Source organism: Varroa destructor, unplaced genomic scaffold, assembly GCF_002443255.2.
Source record: "Varroa destructor unplaced genomic scaffold, Vdes_3.0 BEIS01000006.1, whole genome shotgun sequence".
In the NCBI taxonomy this organism is placed as follows: Eukaryota; Metazoa; Arthropoda; class Arachnida; order Mesostigmata; family Varroidae; genus Varroa; species Varroa destructor.
The window spans coordinates 16513644-16530453 of NW_019211459.1; the positions used below are offsets into that span (position 1 = coordinate 16513644).

General features: G+C 41.1%; 1 protein-coding gene across 5 annotated transcripts; it reads right to left on the reverse strand.

The window, feature by feature from the left end:
• Positions 1-51: 51 nt before the first annotated feature.
• Positions 52-13358, reverse strand: LOC111252948 (uncharacterized). Of its 5 annotated transcripts, none has more exons than XM_086993174.1 (6): positions 13000-13358; positions 12693-12879; positions 4548-4582; positions 3346-3457; positions 2614-2788; positions 52-2032 (listed from the first exon to the last, which is right to left on the reverse strand). In XM_086993174.1, exons 2-6 carry the CDS (start codon positions 12798-12800, stop codon positions 1911-1913), a joined length of 552 nt encoding a protein of 183 aa, XP_086849300.1. In that variant the 5' UTR covers positions 12801-12879; positions 13000-13358; the 3' UTR covers positions 52-1910. The 5 variants fall into 5 exon arrangements, with proteins under 5 accessions (XP_086849300.1, XP_022667370.1, XP_022667369.1 ...); XM_022811635.2 differs by having other exon boundaries at positions 12996-13358; XM_022811634.2 differs by having other exon boundaries at positions 12693-13358.
• Between the last annotated feature and the right edge of the window lie 3452 nt (positions 13359-16810).

Genomic DNA, 16810 nt, shown 5'->3' on the forward strand with positions numbered 1-16810 from the left:
TTCACTTACCTTCCGGTCGCCTTTAAGGTTTCTAAGAGACTTTTACTAGAGTTTCTAAAAGGGATTAACAATCGTTTTTGTTTCTTTATTTTCCATATTTTTTTTTATATATAATTTTAATCAGTCTTAATTTGCCATCTTCTATTCTAACGGATTACACTGCTTGGTCACTGACAACCGACGAATCTGGAAAAGAATCGGTGAAGCAAACTACATAAACCGCATCAATCCCGTGTAGTATTGTTTGTTATTTTTTTTTAGCCGCGCGCAGTGGGCACAATCATGTACGAGATTTGAGATATTAAGATTGACATGAAACATTTCGCTTCTTTCGTCATGACTATTCACAATAACGATTGTTATTTTTGGCTGCACTTCAAGTTATTTAAAGCCGTTCAAGTTCTTAAAAAATAGGTTTCAGTAATTCTAACAAGCAACTGTAACACACTCATTATAGGAGTAAAGATACAAAATTCTACTCCTTTGACTAGAAGATGTCTGTTATTTGCAGCCTGGATCCTATTTGCCTCGGCGCTATGATGAATTAGGAGAACGTAACTAAATAACGTAGAAGACAACAAACTATTTTGAAAGACGTCCTTTTGCAACGCAGCTACACTTAATAACCATTGAGTAGTAAACAGATAGTCGCAGAGCTCTCGTCTACACCACTTATTTTTTACCGTAGTCACACAGACCTTTCTAACATACTGATCATGGAACTATTTGCCAAGCCTGAGATAGCTGATACATTTGTCGTTTCTCCGATGTCGCTGGGAGCAGGTAGGCCTAAAAGGTAACATAGGTGCTCTCATTGGTAAGACCCAGAGCTGACCAGCCTCGCCGTTACTATCGTGGCTCGCACCACTCCCCTCATTGCTACACGTTCTTCAATGGCGATTTCCTTTCAGCATCGCAACTGTTACAGCGATCTAATCAGCAATGGACGGTTATAGTTGCTCGTTATTTTCTTCCTTTACTTGAACATTGTATGCCAACGAAACATATCGTGGTTTTACATATTTAGCTCGAGTAGCTCGGCTATTGAGGTAGCGAACCAGCGTTATTTCGATGGAAGCATTACATAATATCATGAGGTCGTGACTCTGCGTTGACAACGGCAAAAGGCCCAGGCGAAAAGGGAAACACTCAGACGGCTAGTTCTATAGCGAGCAGTTGTATTGACCTATCGATCTTCAGCAGGTCATGTACCATTTTCATTTAACCATCTCTACCACCATGTCCGCGATCCCGTTTAGCTTCAAACGTCGTCGTTACGGGCTGGGTTCTAGTCGAAGCAGAACGAATTTCTCTGTCTTTCCAAACTACTTTTTCGCTACGAAAAATTGCAACGGCACCGGCTTTCATGCAAATGACTGTATTCGTTCGATAAAGAAGGGAAATCGCTCATAATTCATATTGACTCTCTGCCCTTTTGTGCATACATTTACTTACTGGGTCATCCGGCAGCTTCGGCGTAAGACTATTTTTGCTGCGTCAGCTGATTTGAATCGTTTCTTTTGGCACTTTGTCCGGAAGTAACCTTTGATTCGCCATAAAATAAATGCGTTCTCATCACAAGGATAGAAATTCATCTTTCTCTCACGAACGATCTCGCCGCGTTCAGATGCCTACGTAACAAGTGACCATAACCCATATTGCATATATATGTATAATAACGATATTCCATCACTTGTTTAGATTACGGTTTTTATATATACAGTACGATCGGTTAATTCTTCTAGCCACCCTTATTAATATTATATCATAAATCAGTTGCAGAAGTTAATGTATTAAAACTGTCAAGACTGTAGAATTGCAACGTTTGTCTTCCTGCCTACTATTTGCTGACGCGTATCTTCTTTAAACCACGAAACGCCCACGGATCATCCGAGCACAGTATAGCACGCCTAACGTGGCAGTCCCTGTTGGGCACGACTCTTCATGTACTCGCCTTGACCTAGGGGCGGAGGTACGGAAAGATGAGGTCTCTCAAGGTCGTCGTATGAGAAACGCAACGGCATTCCGAAAACTAAAAACGAACGAAAATTAACTAACTATTAATGACTGTGCCATTACTGATCCGAACATAGATGTTAAAGTATCCAAGGAGGAATATTCAGCAGCACAGATCCTGCTTTCGTAAAAACCCTTGTTCCCATGACCCGTGCCCCGTACTGGAATCTCAGAAGCTGGACAAAACAATAGGCTAGCACGGCAAAGGCCATAGGCCTAGCAATAAAATAATTTGATATATTTTTTTTTTGATTAGCCAACACAGCTATCTGTCAACAATGGTTCCAGTTTTGATCAACGGCTTCGTATGCGTTTTAGGTACTATTGAGGAATGCAAAGTACGTCTTCATGTTTACGAATGCCAACCCGAGACAGGAGTATCTGCTCTGATATAAATATCTGCCTTGCATATTAAATACACGCTCACTTTATACTATGACAGCTGCACAGAATAAAATTGTTATCTCAATCACTTAATATATAATGCCAGAAGAAAACTGCCCACCCAAGTTGTCCAGCTGCCACACACAGTGGCCCGATATATTATTCTCGATAATCGCTGAATGTTTGTTTAGTACGAGTGAATATAATACATACGTGCGTTGTAGAGATCTGATCCGCCGCGAACGTTAAACTCCTTCAAGAGTACACAGATGGCTAATATCCGGAAAAGCATGTGCATGACAACCAGCAAAAGGGAGAACGAGAACCTTCCGTGAAAAACAAGGAAGGTCAGCTCAAGAAACATCGAGCATACCTCAACAAACGTCGACTGCCAGCAGCACAAACGACAACAGATATTACATAAAATTTATTAGTCAGCTACCAAACGACATCAGAGTCGTATATTATTAGTTATAGTATAGTGTTTTGACAATACCAGATGTGATAGTGAGTATCTATCATTTTCGACACATTTTACAATATTATGATGGTCTCAAAAAAAAAGATCACATATCTATGTATATGTTGTTATCATGTAAAATGTGTGCATGTGCTATATGCAGATATTTTGTAGGCGCTAGTTAAAAGAAGCTAAAAGCGTTTTTAGAAGTCGCTTGTCTAAAACTGTGTGCGGTAACATATTACTTAGTCCGTTGAAGATGTTCGGCTTGAAATAGATGTGTTTTTGTTAAGGGACCTGCAGTGGATAGTTGGCTTTTAATAAGCATCCTTTTGCAGCGTCACTTCATTTTAATGCCCAATAGCTCTGTTAGATAAGCAATCTAAGGTAAATGTTAAGAAGCGTTTAAATTTACCAGGAATTGTTTGTTAACAGTGAGCTTGTGCATCTGTATAGGTGTCAAGATCGGTCGTGTGGGTACTTACGAAGGCCACCGCCTCACAATTACTCGTAAAATGAATGCTGTACAGAAGCAAGATAAGAAGGATGACGCTATGGAAGAGGTAACCAAATCCGTCATAACTGCCGACCATTATCCTGCAAAGAGAAATGAAAACCAGTGTGAACTCTTCGAACAAAATTAGGCCCGCGAAAAATGTTCAACACAAGCCGTTACTAATTATATATCTTCGTCCTACTTTTTTCACTGCACGTTTCAACTGTTACGTCAAGGACAAATTGCGAGACGCAGTATGAATAGCTAAAATGCCTCAGTCATATAACTGATCTCTTCTTTAGATTGATATTATTTCGTGTAAGAAAGCTCCCTTGCCACCTATTGCAGCTGCTTAGAAATGACTTCACTCGTCAATGCACAATTTCACTGCACATTATCGTTATTAAATCTAATTTTAGACACTATTTAACCTCAGTCAAGTGGCGCATTGCCATTTTGAGGGCATATGTTGAGTGTTTTTATTGTGTTGTATGCTTTCGAAATATAGTTTCCGTTTCGTATACCCACTGTTCTTAGCTGAACTTTACAGCTGGCTGGTACAACGAAAATACCCAAACTATACTAATATGACAGTGAGTACCGAATAAATGCCCCGAGACTCAACTAACCAAGAACTACGCAATTTCACTTTACTAGCTGGGCTAAACGTATAGTTTAGGGCCAGGACCGAAATTGTCCTTTTTCCAACTAACAGCTCCACTATACGTCGCGATATTGTTAACGATTCGCTTCTTCAACAATAGTGCTCGTTACGCGACTGCGCTGTACAATGGGAATAGTTTCATTGATAAATATCGACAATTTAATAGCACACATGTTTGCTATATTGTTAGGCTATATTGTTACTTGACGTTTATCAATATGCCTGTCGATAGATAAGTAACTGTAAGGCTAATCGGGGCTATATTAGGCGCAAAAGCAGGCTGTCAGGACGGACACACCGGACAGGGAACGAACTTACGCGCATTCAGAACCGATCAGTTAAGGAACGTACTAGTATTCCTCGTACTGTTACTTACTGCGTACTAATGAGTGCTTCCAGACTAGCCAACGCTAAGATCTTACAAGGCAAAAAAATTGTGAATTCGAGACGTTCATACACGTATATATGTATATATTGGAAACACAGATAGTTTAATTGGGAACAACCAACCTTTATAGTGACCTTACCATGCTGACATCGAGAAGTGTATCAGGAACAACGACTGAAGGGGCACGACGACGACGACGACGAGCATAGCAACAAAAACAAAGCAAGTAACACCGTAAATTAATTTACCCTTTCGACTAAAAAGGCACAGATAACTACTACGGACGTCATGTGTTTAATATATGAAATACAAAATCTGTTTTAATTCATCATTACAAAGCCAGTCAAAGCGGACCTGTCACGTTTATAGCAGCCACGATATCAGTAACTCAACGGTACAGACAGATTCAATAGTGCGTACAGTTAATAGCAAGTAAGGATCTGATTTTTCTTTTTGTTTTAACTATTTAAGGCCACACGAGTAAAATACTGTGTCCCGCATGGTTTCAGCAAAGTTTTTCGAACTTATTCCTCGTACCATATTATTACGGTAAATACCGTGCGTATAGCTTTCTAGCTATGGAACACGCCTAACATCTCAATCTCAACTAGCTGAAATCATAGTAAACATCTCAACCTACTTCAAGTGCCAACTTAAGCTGTCAGCATTCGTCCAAGTTTTAACGACAACCTAAAAATACTGGTGGTGCTATGTGTCTGCGTTTTGCGTATCGCCGTAGACGGCCAAAAGCGCAGTCGCGAGCGGCTAATTTCATAGAAATAAGAAAGATTCGTTTATTGTCATACCGTGATTACATGTGGACGTAAAAGTTTCAAAAAACCCGTTCTTTTCTTGATGGCGTCTAGTCGCTGTCGTCGACAGCTTGTATACATGAAAATGGCAACACTTAACAATGTGGGCTTTATGAAGCAATGAGTAGGTTGCTTTTCGAAAACCAGCAAAATCCAATAACTCAATACGTCACGTCGACATTCAGCCCGGAGACAGATCGGCGCAGAGAAGGGTCAGTCGGTGGTAAATAGCCACCCAAAAATTAGCTGGCGTAACTCGACGTAACATTTTTAGCAATTAGGCCTAAGAAACGATCCAGTTATCCGAAAGATTCGCTTTTTTGGAATTTTTCGATTTGGAAATTGCGTTTTTCTGTGTTGCTACGAAAATTATCTGCCGCCATCTACTCGTCAAAAACTATGCTATTTTTCTTAATATGCAAATTAACCGCGCATGTTATGGTTAAGTTGAACACTACACTAGCAGTAATTAAACTTGATTCAAACAAGTATATGATATTGTTTCGAGCCATTCAAAATTTCAGACCAATCTGCCGGAAACCATTCTGATTACTGTCATCCAAACGTCAACTACAATTTTGTTCAACACGAGTAACCGAGCAGCACCGAAAAGGATTCGCGCAAGGCTCTATTGATGCGCGATAAATACTTACGCACTTCGCTCTTCAGTCGAAAGGCTGGCATGGCAGCAGGGGCTGCAAAAATATACTTCATACGTTTTATTCCACAGAACTGATCATCCAGGCTACATCGGCAGGCCCGTCATAAGTGCTATTAGATTTGTCTATGTAGACAGGCATTATGTTTTATATATGTAGCTCACAATACATGGGAGTCAGTCCGGTTGAGTGACCTCAATCGTTGATTGAAGTAAACTTTATGGGTCGATACCATTTTCAGCACAAGCACCGACTACGGTTTTATAGAACACGAGCTAACATTAATTAATGGCGAAAATTAAAGGAAGTCAAATAAATAACACTTTTTCAATGATGTCGTGCACCTTATGAATATAGACCAACATGATACTTTCGTGGTCGAAAAGTATCGATTAATAGAAAAACTGCAAGTATATCGTATCCATTACGTATAGTTGGGGTAATTTAGAAACGCATCAGGTTAGTAATTCTCGTAATTTAATTGTATATATCTCTATGGTTGCTGCACCAGGTACCATCGTGATTAAGTCGTACAGAGTAAAGAAAAAAAGCGTAGCAACGACGGATAATAGACGCTTGTTTGCTACGAGGTCCAATTATAACATTGATCGGCTTGCTACTTAACCGACTGTCAGTGTGGCCGAAAGTGCTTTCGTTTTCAATCAGCAATGAATGGTTATCCCAGAATAATTTCAATTAACAGAATCGTTGCTATCAGTCGCTAGCACGTGGCACGCTGCGAGACTTGAATAGTCCTGCAGTCCATAGGGGTCAAGCAGAAGTTGCTGTACCTGTTTTAGAATTCTGGAACGAGGCGTGCTACACTCGGCCCGTGCATCAATCGTTAAATTTAAGGGCATGTATTCGGCTTGCGCTAACAGTTTCGCGTGTCAACGTCGGTTCTAGCACAAAGAAGGTTACTGCCTGCCTTGCTCGGGTGTCCACTCACGTAAGTAAGTGAGCATAAACAGACAACTAAGTTTGGTTCATCAAGAAAAAAAATCCATATATCGCAAGTAAATCATTATTTTTGTCTTCCGTGAACATTTTCCTTCTTTCTGTAGTTAAGATATTTTTCGTTGTCTGCTCATCACCGAGCGACCAAATTAAACGTTCCTTTGGTACAAGCAGTCTGTGCCACATCGTCGAGAAGGAACGTTTATGAACGTTTTCACACGAATGGAATCGACATCGGCGGTAGTTCTTGAGCGAACCAATCGAGACTAGCGTAGGCAGCCGAGCGGAAGTTCATTTAAGCTTTTCGTGTAAAAAGGTTTTTTACATGTCGCGTTTCGATCTGGGACCAAGATAGCCAAACATGCTGGCTGCAAGAAGTGTCGATGGAAAGGAATCTGGGATAAGATCCATAGCAGGAGAAAATAACGGTGATTCACTTCACCGGTGCTGACTATCCTGCTTAGAAAGCCCGGTGTCAAAGCAATATAATATCGCCACCTGCCAAGTAGTAAGTGGGGCATTAGAGACGGCCAACGAAATACCATTAATGTCGGAACGATTACAGATAATCTCACAGACGGAGTGTTTTTTTTTCAGTTTGATCGATTTCACACACGGTGACGTTCAATACTTCGACAAAAGATGCTCAAACAGTGTGTACAAGCACATTGATTCACGAGTGACGGCTCAGGGTCAAAGCCCGTAAGGTTCGCGAACTTATGTGTACACTTATTTCGAACTTGCAAACGCGCCATTTGACGCCGCTGAAAACTTTCGCTTAAATCATAATCCACAAAGTTTTTAGCGTTACATTACATAGCAACTTGCGACTGTTGATCGATATTTTGATTCAGGTTCACGAAATGGACAGGTGCGATCTTGAAAGCGAGAATAGGGATTTACGTTTAGCGAACTACTTAGCGTACTCTAACAGGCGCCTTCAATCTGCGATTGATACATTATTGTGATGAAATGAATAGGAAATACGTACGATGCTCGTTTTACAAACTAAACTTCTCAGTATTTCTAGGCATGCTTTGACGCTGATATTCCCATAAGGCGCTACCTTCTCCACATCGGGAGTGAATAATATTAAGGAAATTTATTAAAAAAAAAATTAGTAGATTTTTTGTGCTATCAGAGTGAAGGAAACCGATCATCCAGTCAAAACAATTATCTGCGACTGTGTCGTTCATCGCAATTAGTAGATACTAGGAATAGCGAAATCGTTCATATCTAGTCATAAGGATTTGTTCAACGAAATCAAACAACTGCTTCAATGAGACAGATGGAAGGTCGACTGTTATTTCTCGTCATATTCTTACTCTGTACAACAACAATAAGTGTGCATGTTAGCGGCGGCGCTGAAGTCAGCGTTCGCGAAGTCCCTAATGTTACCTGACTTTCGCGATCATACAATAAGTTATCGTATATGAGACTGAGTAGCAGATCGATCGAAGAAAGATATCTTTGAAATATCAGAAAAGCTATCGTTCGAGAGTTACTGCTTTCATCTGACATCGGTAGTAAATTCACAGTAAATAGGTTTCACTCTAGTTTAGGTAACGGAAGTATGCGCTTTCTCAAATATTTCTTACAAAACTCTATGTATATATATACGCGGTAAAATGCAGCATTAGCTTTTTACAGTGCTCGATCCGTCGCTCTCAAATGCAACGTAACCAGGGGACACGAGCGCCTGCGATACGTGACCCTAGCAACGGCCATTAGCGGCGTTTGATGTGGAACTTGGAGATTGCTTTATGAAGTTATTAACTCTAAGGACGTGTCGCTGGCCAGAAAGCGTTTCGAGAAAAATCATCTTACTTGCCATGTTATTTTCTCGAAAGAGTTAGTGAAATAATGGCCGGAGGCCATTTTCAGTTTGTAAACGAACAAGTACGCGATAGACGTTCAAAATTCCATTCGTCATACCTGTTTGTTCTAGCGATACTGCGCTAACAAAAACAACGCCATTCATTATAATTCCCGTCTGAGACACCTTCGTTCTGATAAGACTGACCATGCTGTTCTGCCGTCGTACTGTAGACTTTATAATAACAAAGGAGGCGAATACTGCCCTCTACCGTTTCAATGGTATCTCTAAAGAAGGTTTTAGGAACCATATTCTTTTGGAGGAACTCAAATTTGAGAGTTTCATCAATACAATGAGGGATTATACTCTAGTGTGGTCGTAGACAGGTGCTTCTAAAGCAAAATCTTGCCAGCATCACTCTGGTATTAGTAGTACTGGTGCATCATATTAGTGACCGCTTCGAGAGAAATCATACGTAGATGCTATATAATCGCTCACGAAATTTTATATCATAATTCGGCCTAATTATAGCTTGCATCCCGATAGAAGATCTAACAAACAACTAGTACGTAAGGAACTACTCTATCAAATGTTGTAACTGAATACCCTGTTTCAGGCTGCTGCTGCTGCTACTATTAAAAACACAAAAACGTTCTCAGATCCAAATGAATGAACGTTTGATTCTTCTCTATAGTAATTATCGGTCATCGTGATCATCATAATCAGCCATCTTCGTGAAACGCAGTCCCCGCGTGAGGACGCATAAAATACTATCTAATACAAATTCTCATTTGAAGCTCGTGTACGTAGCAGTGCTGTTAGACGAACAGCAAGATGACCCACTAGTGACTGTTGCCATTGACGGTGATAGAGTTGTTGTCTAGTTCTCAAATGGCGGTCACCTAACTGCCGCTCTGAGGCGAGACGAAGGTAAGCGTAGGATCGATCTGTGATGGCAATTGCAGGTGCCGCGGAGGTCTTGTTTTCGGCGGTACGACACCACTGAGACATAACGGGAGCATCAGCATGCGTCCGTATGCATCGACATACATTGCCTTCTAATAGAAGACGAACTCAAACAGCCAAATCGACTAGTACTCGATAAATGTTGAAAAGCTATCGATTATTTGCTTTGTTTTCAACAGGCGGCCGTTTGGGTCGTTTCTTTGAATATTCTACCAATTGTATATTGATTGGTAGGACCAGAATCGTACCAGTCACAACCAACTGTATTTCGTACAGCTCAGCATTTTGATATGTTTTCAATTTAAATGATTGATTCTCAGTTCTAGACATTTAAATACGCATCAAAGCGCTCGGTCCTTCTTGATAAAAAGACATCCCGGTGCCGCTCACCTTCTTACAACCATTAAAATCGTTTCCAAGTCAGACGGGTGATTGACTATCGTACGAGGACTCGTATCTCAAAAAAAGCCAGCGATATATAATCTCCGTTGTCAGCTGCCCACTTTCGAATCGTTGGACGCGCAGCCAATCACGACGACCTTCGGTCTTACAGTTATTAAGAATGAGCCCTCGTAACGAGAATGAACTTCTATGCTTCACAACTTTTGCAGGCTGCCCGCTCATCGAAAACGCCGACCACAGAACGGTCCTTAGTTGCACATATTTTGTTAATAGAAAAGATTTTTTAGACTCTAAACCAACTGCTCAATTGTCGGAACAAATTGGCAGTGGCGTAAGCGAGTCTATCGAATAATCTCACGAATAAATTCAGCTTAATCCAAATTAGCTGGAATCCAACTTCAACTTCTACTTGGGAGACACCCAAACAGTACGTTACGTCAGAGGCGCACGCCTGGTAATATATTGATCTCGAACAGCTATTTACGTAAGCTTTTATTATATGCTCCTACGTTCCAGCCCATATGGAAACATTCTAGGGTAATCCTTAATCCAAGATTTACATAGAAAACGCTACGACTGTCTGTGTATCTGGGATCTATCTTTTTCGGTAGGAATGGTAAACGTGTAAGAACTAATATCCGTTCTATTCACAACGCCCGTTGATGTGCCAATCAGAAATTTTTCATCGGTGAACGTATTCCCACCGGAAACGAAGGCAGGATTTAAGGCCGACCCAATGTCCCACGGCAAGACCGGGTTAAGCTGAACCTGTTTACATCTGAATCTATTGCTTGCATGCCATTGCGCGCATTGGCTATCACATCTAGATTTTGGCCTTGTTGGTCACGAACAATCAAATATTGGGCCCACTGCCTTCTTATATTGGGCACGTTCAAGGAAGAAAATTGTCAGATCCTGATACGTCGGAACAGCTCAGGGCGATGTTTAGCATTAGTTTGAGCTACACTATGTAACCCAAAAATCGCTTTTTCATCTTGGCAATCTGAAATTATTCTTTAGCAGAGTGAGGCCACATGCACTGGTTCCTGGGCAACACCTGTAAACAATTCTGGTTGTGATCATCGGTCGGCAGCGGCGGCGGCGGCGGCGGCGGCCATTACGCTTTAGGTCACATCTACTTAGTGAATAGCAACCACTAAAATCATCTACCGTGTTAGCTCGTGACGACTACTTCCATACCGTGTACTAATGAGATCTGATCACTTCATAAACGGCCATAGGAATATACATTAACAATCGCAATTATAAATCGGCTCGTGGTAGTGGATGTTTACTGAGTACGTGGAAGAACTCTTCTCACCTACATACATAGTTAGCTCGCGGGCTGGCGCAAGTGGTAGCGTGGGGAACTTAGAACCAGAAGGTCTCCTGTTATAATATAGCTAGGACACGCAAACCGATACAGTATTGAACTTGCAACGCCGTTCCTTACGTCAAGTTTTATACTTTTCGTGAATTATTACAGCATTTGATTTGTTTGTCCCTTAGCGCATTTTAGCTTAGCACCCTGTCGTTTCTAATAAAAATAAAAGCTTTATTTCTGAGCTAAGATATCATAATGTAACGCGAAGCATTAAGCTACTTGGGTACACTGTCGTTTAATCTACAACTACGTTTTATGCATGTCCGACCCAACGAACATTGCATTTTTGTAGGGAATCGAATGCAGGTTATAAAACTCTAGCTAAGGTGCTTTCTCAGTAGAATATAGTAATGATCCACTAATTTTGGCACCAAATTGAAAATTATTAAAGTATCAGGCGAGGAAATCTAGCGGTGGTACCTGACGTAGAGCTCAATGCATAGTAGTAATCTAGCCTGGTTTCGAATTTTTCGCACGAAGCCACGTCCGCTTTTTCAACTGGAAAAACCAGCCGTATAAGGCAATGTGTAACGTAGAAGCGGAAGTAAAAGACGTCACACAAATAGAATATATTAATAGCCGCCGGATAATAAGACGTAAACAAACAACATGCATATATTGTTCTAACTGGCTCATTAGAGCGCGTCAGTTTTGGTGTCCATTCTTTTTTCGAGGGTCCTTTCCATTTTCCTGTGTCATGCATACTGGTCGCATTATTGGTATTTTTTCTCTCAAGCTAAGACTCTAAAGATATCATGTTGGCCTTGCAGCGGGGGCATCATTGCAAATAGAAGACACATGCGGAACTCTTACCTCGATCTTTCTCAGTGAATTACCGCCTAGCCTGGTCATGGCCTAGGCCACGCGGTACTGCTACTGCTTCAGACAACCTGTTTGTGTGGCCTACGGTGCATGTAATCATCCTTTTTTACGTTTTTACACGTCAAAACGACCACCTGTCTACAAACATTACTTTTGTCCATCCAGGAATACAGCGCTCGCAAGCAATAAACGGCTGCCTGTCATCTTATTCCGGCCACTCTACTGCTGGAGGCCAGCAGTGACCCCTGGACGGTGCGCGCTACTTATATGAATCGAAATGACTGGGGCCTCCCGAGTGAAAGAGGACGGCAATAACAGAGATTTGGACGGCTTTGATTTATGTTCCGTCGGGATTTAACAAGGGCTAAGTGGCTGAAGCAGATTGAATCAAATTCGGTTCTTGGCTCATTTTTAAATTGGGAAGTTGCTCCAAGCTTCATCTATTGAGTACATTTAGAGTACGTACCTTGATGTTAAGTTTATCCGATGCTGCCCTTATTCGGTTTAAGGCATTTTCTTTAAAGTGGGCCCAGCCCGCACCATCTCCGCTGTTGGGACTCTGCTGTTGCTCCATTTCAAGTATCTGTATTCGTGCTTCTTCGCTTATTTCCCTGTTGTGGCTCGCTTCTTTACCTACGTACCTCCAGTAACAGCTTCACCACGAAGAACAGCATTTACTTTTAGTATTTTACGTGCGTGATGTCAATACACTGGCGTCAAGGCCGCAGTCGCTAAAAAGCAGTGCACCGCGAAAAGTTTACTAGCTTACTTGCTTTTGAGTTTTGAGCTCCCGCCTGTTGTTGGTGCCGCTATGGCGATCACTTGACTTTTTCTTGCTGTCACATCAAATCTGAATATTTCTATATGAAAATGTATAGTTCTAGTATCTGCCTATGACGCCTAGCCGTCACCCAGCAGAACTGTACGTTAGCTCGACGTCCGTCGTTATGTTTGTTACCACTGCTTCCCATTGACTACGTCGACTTGTCTCTTTTCGGTGTCAGCGTTACTTTTGCGACTGCTGTGATGGTGCTTAATCCAGCACAGTCCGTTTGCGTGTCGGTGGGTGCGTGCTTCCTTCTCTCATATGGCGATGGCGGACGTCGGTGGTCGTATAGTTCTTCTGACGACCGTAAGCGATGGCGCAGACAAGGATCAAATTGTCTCAGTCCCTACCTATGCGCGCTGCTACTCCTCCATTGGCTGCTATGACCGTCGCGTTAACTACTGTCGTCGCTGTTGTTTGGCAAAATTTGATTGAGAGATGGTGGATCATAACAGTCGAATAGCGACAGTGGCGGCGGGACGATGAGCGAGTGCAAAAATTAAGAGGGAAGGAAAGATCTGCGCTGACGACCCGTGATGACTAGCAATGGTAGTCCATAACAACGTACTGCTGACATACGCATGGTGAAGATGAATAAAATGATGATAATCCCTAGTGATAGTTATATAAAAATAGTTTCAAACATTGGGGCTAACTGGCTCAACAAACACTCAGATTCAGAAACACACACTTTATCAGCCAGATGAAGTGCTCTGTGACACACTCCGGCTAGGATACGCAACGGGCAACGGTCTTCCGCTAGTCAGCTTCGGATAAACAGCAGTCGAATAGTGGACGGGTAGGCTGGTATTGACAGCAGTATTAAGCAGAACTAGACGAATCGTATGTAAGTTTGGAACTTCGAACGTTGCAACGAAAGGCTTTAGAACAGGACAACTGCTCTTGATTACTATTTGTTTGCAAGAAGTTACGTACTCATGCATTCCTAAAGATGAGCAACGTATATGGTCATAGGGTATGAACCTAGAGGGGTCCATTAGTTATTGCTACATATTTAGTAAATATGAAATATTAAAAAGTATACTGCAAATGCTATGTAATGCTGGACTAACTGGAAGAATCAAACAGTTAACAGAATGCTCAAGTTGCCTGTTGTGCTGGTTCTCCAAGACCAAAATGCAACAGATGTCTGACAGTCCGTACCCTAAAAGCAGCTGAGTGCGGACATTTTCATATATACGGGCAGTTATAAGTTAGCACATATGAGTTGTAATAGCATTGTTCTATAACACGATATTTAATAATAGCTAGGTTACAAAATAGGCAATTTGTTTTCCAAAAAAACTGCGTACCCTTAGAATTCGACAAATGATTAGAATATGATGACTTCTTTACTCCAAACCACTAAACTATAATCCATTTTATAAACCACAGCAACAAACGGAAAATTTCTGAAGCAAAACTTACTAAATACAACTTAGCCAACTGTGAAGTATCGTGCTTACGAAGAACTCAGGTAGCTGTTGAACTTTTCATATAGAAAAGCGACATTAGCTACAGTTAGCCGTAGAGTTTAACAGACGTTAAAACATTGAAGAAATGCGCATCTTGTTTACGAACTTATCTGCGAATGAAAAGCAATAAAAAAATATTAATTGCTTTTCGCGTCTGTGAAGACTTACTTTTATTATTCTATTATTACTCTTCTTCGATCCTGTGCAAAATTTTCAGTTCGCGTCGGCCTTGATTCGTGCCGTTTGGTTCTACGAAAGCGTTTACTTGCTTGTAAACGGAGTTACTTTCTAGCCGGGATTGGTTTCTTTCCTACATTTTCTTATTTCATGTTTAAGATAAACTGCGGACGCCTAAAGTACGTTATTCTAAAGTCCAACGGAAGTTAACGACATCCATTCTCAAGAGTTTGTCGTTACTGAGTTAGGCTGTTATTAATGTGCATATGTTTACATACAGAATCTTCAACCACCGTTAAACAAATCTATTATTTTCTGACGCGTTTTTGTCTTGAAAAGGACAAAATTGTCAACAACAATACAAACGCTTTAATAAATTTCAAATAACGAGCCAGCCAATTCTAGAAATATAATCCAGATCGATTTGAACACTCGTAAAGGGGCTCCAAAGTCACGCTACAGGCTTTTCATTAGTACTAGCCTTTGTCAGTGTTCAGGGAACATATACGAAATTTCTGAATTCTCCTCTATGCCAAACAACATTAGTGTTTGAAAATATTATACTTGATTAAAGTTTAGTACATTAAATGAATAAGTCAGATACAAACCTACAGGCTCTTGTCAGTGTCTCAGGAGCATACTAATTATTCTATCAGATGTGTAAAATATTTGCGAGCAGGAGTCTCTTCAACGGATCATCGATAACGGTCAGAACCACTTTGCTACCCTGTAGCAGATCGACTAGTGAAATCACACAGTTACCGGAGCATCGAAATACCATAATTACATTTGAAAGCAATAAATGAATCTTAACTTACATTATCAAGCCAATAAAAGTTTGCGTAAATATTTGTAACGGCTGTTGTGTGCACTTGTTTTGGCAAATAACAAACATAAAAACATCGTATGTTTCCATTACGAAAATTGCCCACATTATCACCTTATTTTTACCCTATGCTGTCGCAGTTGTAACATAATTAGCTCTAGCGTTTATGTGTGCTAGCATCTTTGCTCTATAACAAGCAAAGGATCCTTTATCCTCTCTCTTAACTATAGAACGCCCCATCGTCTTCCAAGTACATTTCGTGTAATTTCTTAAACCTCTGAGAAAATGACCTTCCTACTAATAAATACGCTCTAATCTGTTTATTAATCAGGTAAATCAACAGTGAAGAAAGTTTTCTCTCTTATCCGTATCAACGGCTGCTACGAAACCTCTCACGATTGTCACTCGAACATCGATATATAGCCAAGTATTGGCTTTTCACAAGCTTGCATTTGTACTCCTCCATGTAAAGCAACAGATACCGCGCAATAGCGTAACATTTGCGTCAACTTTCTAAAGAGACGCCTCCTCACAAACGACGTTCGTGGCCGTGATTATCTAGACGCGTGCACTGCTTCTGTTCTGAAATTCGGACGGCGTGATCAGATCAGTTTGAGCAAGCAAAACTATGTTGGCTTTCCTTTGTATGTGTATCTCTCTGTGTTTCAAGTTTTATGTCCGGTATCGCCGTTAGGCATTCGATCAGACGGACGGCTGGATCCCAGCACAAACACAAGACAAAGTTTCTCTGTGCCCGCGTTCAAACCCAGACCACAACGAGCCTCTGAGATTTGCATGTGTACTTATCGATATGAAACGTATCTCATTTGGTGGTATATTACCGAAGAGCTTTGCGGGCCCATGTATGTATTCCGGGTTCGTTTACTGCTATACACACAACTCTGCAAGTGAATTTAGCCGCTATTGTGGTCCATACCACACGTTCTGCCGTCTCCTCACATTTCCGCCCTTCCCAGACGGTCTCGTGTACAGTTTACTCCGTTACCAAAAATTTCAGCTACGCAAGGACACCTTTGTCTGCGAATATAAAAACCACTCTCGGCCACCTGGTCACTGCGCTCTTTCCGTTCATTGAAGTCATGCTGTTCGTGCTATACACGTAAGTAATGATGTGTATATAGCCATAAAATTGCTAGATCACAACAGAAAACACAGCTCTATTGCAGATACTTGTTAAAAAAAAAAGTAGATTTTGTATGATTCTAGTTTGAGTTTAACTCTTACTCCAGAATTTACAGTGTACGACCGCTTTATGTTCG

Coding starts and splice junctions, on each gene's coding strand:
- LOC111252948 (XM_086993174.1), bottom strand. CDS start 12,800: ATGGAGCAACAGCAGAGTCCCAACAGCGGAGATGGTGCGGGCTGGGCC. Junction 4,583..12,692: donor CGGATAAACTTAACATCAAG/GTACGTACTCTA, acceptor GTGCCCCTTCAG/TCGTTGTTCCTGATACACTT. Junction 3,458..4,547: donor CACTTCTCGATGTCAGCATG/GTAAGGTCACTA, acceptor TTCTCTTTGCAG/GATAATGGTCGGCAGTTATG.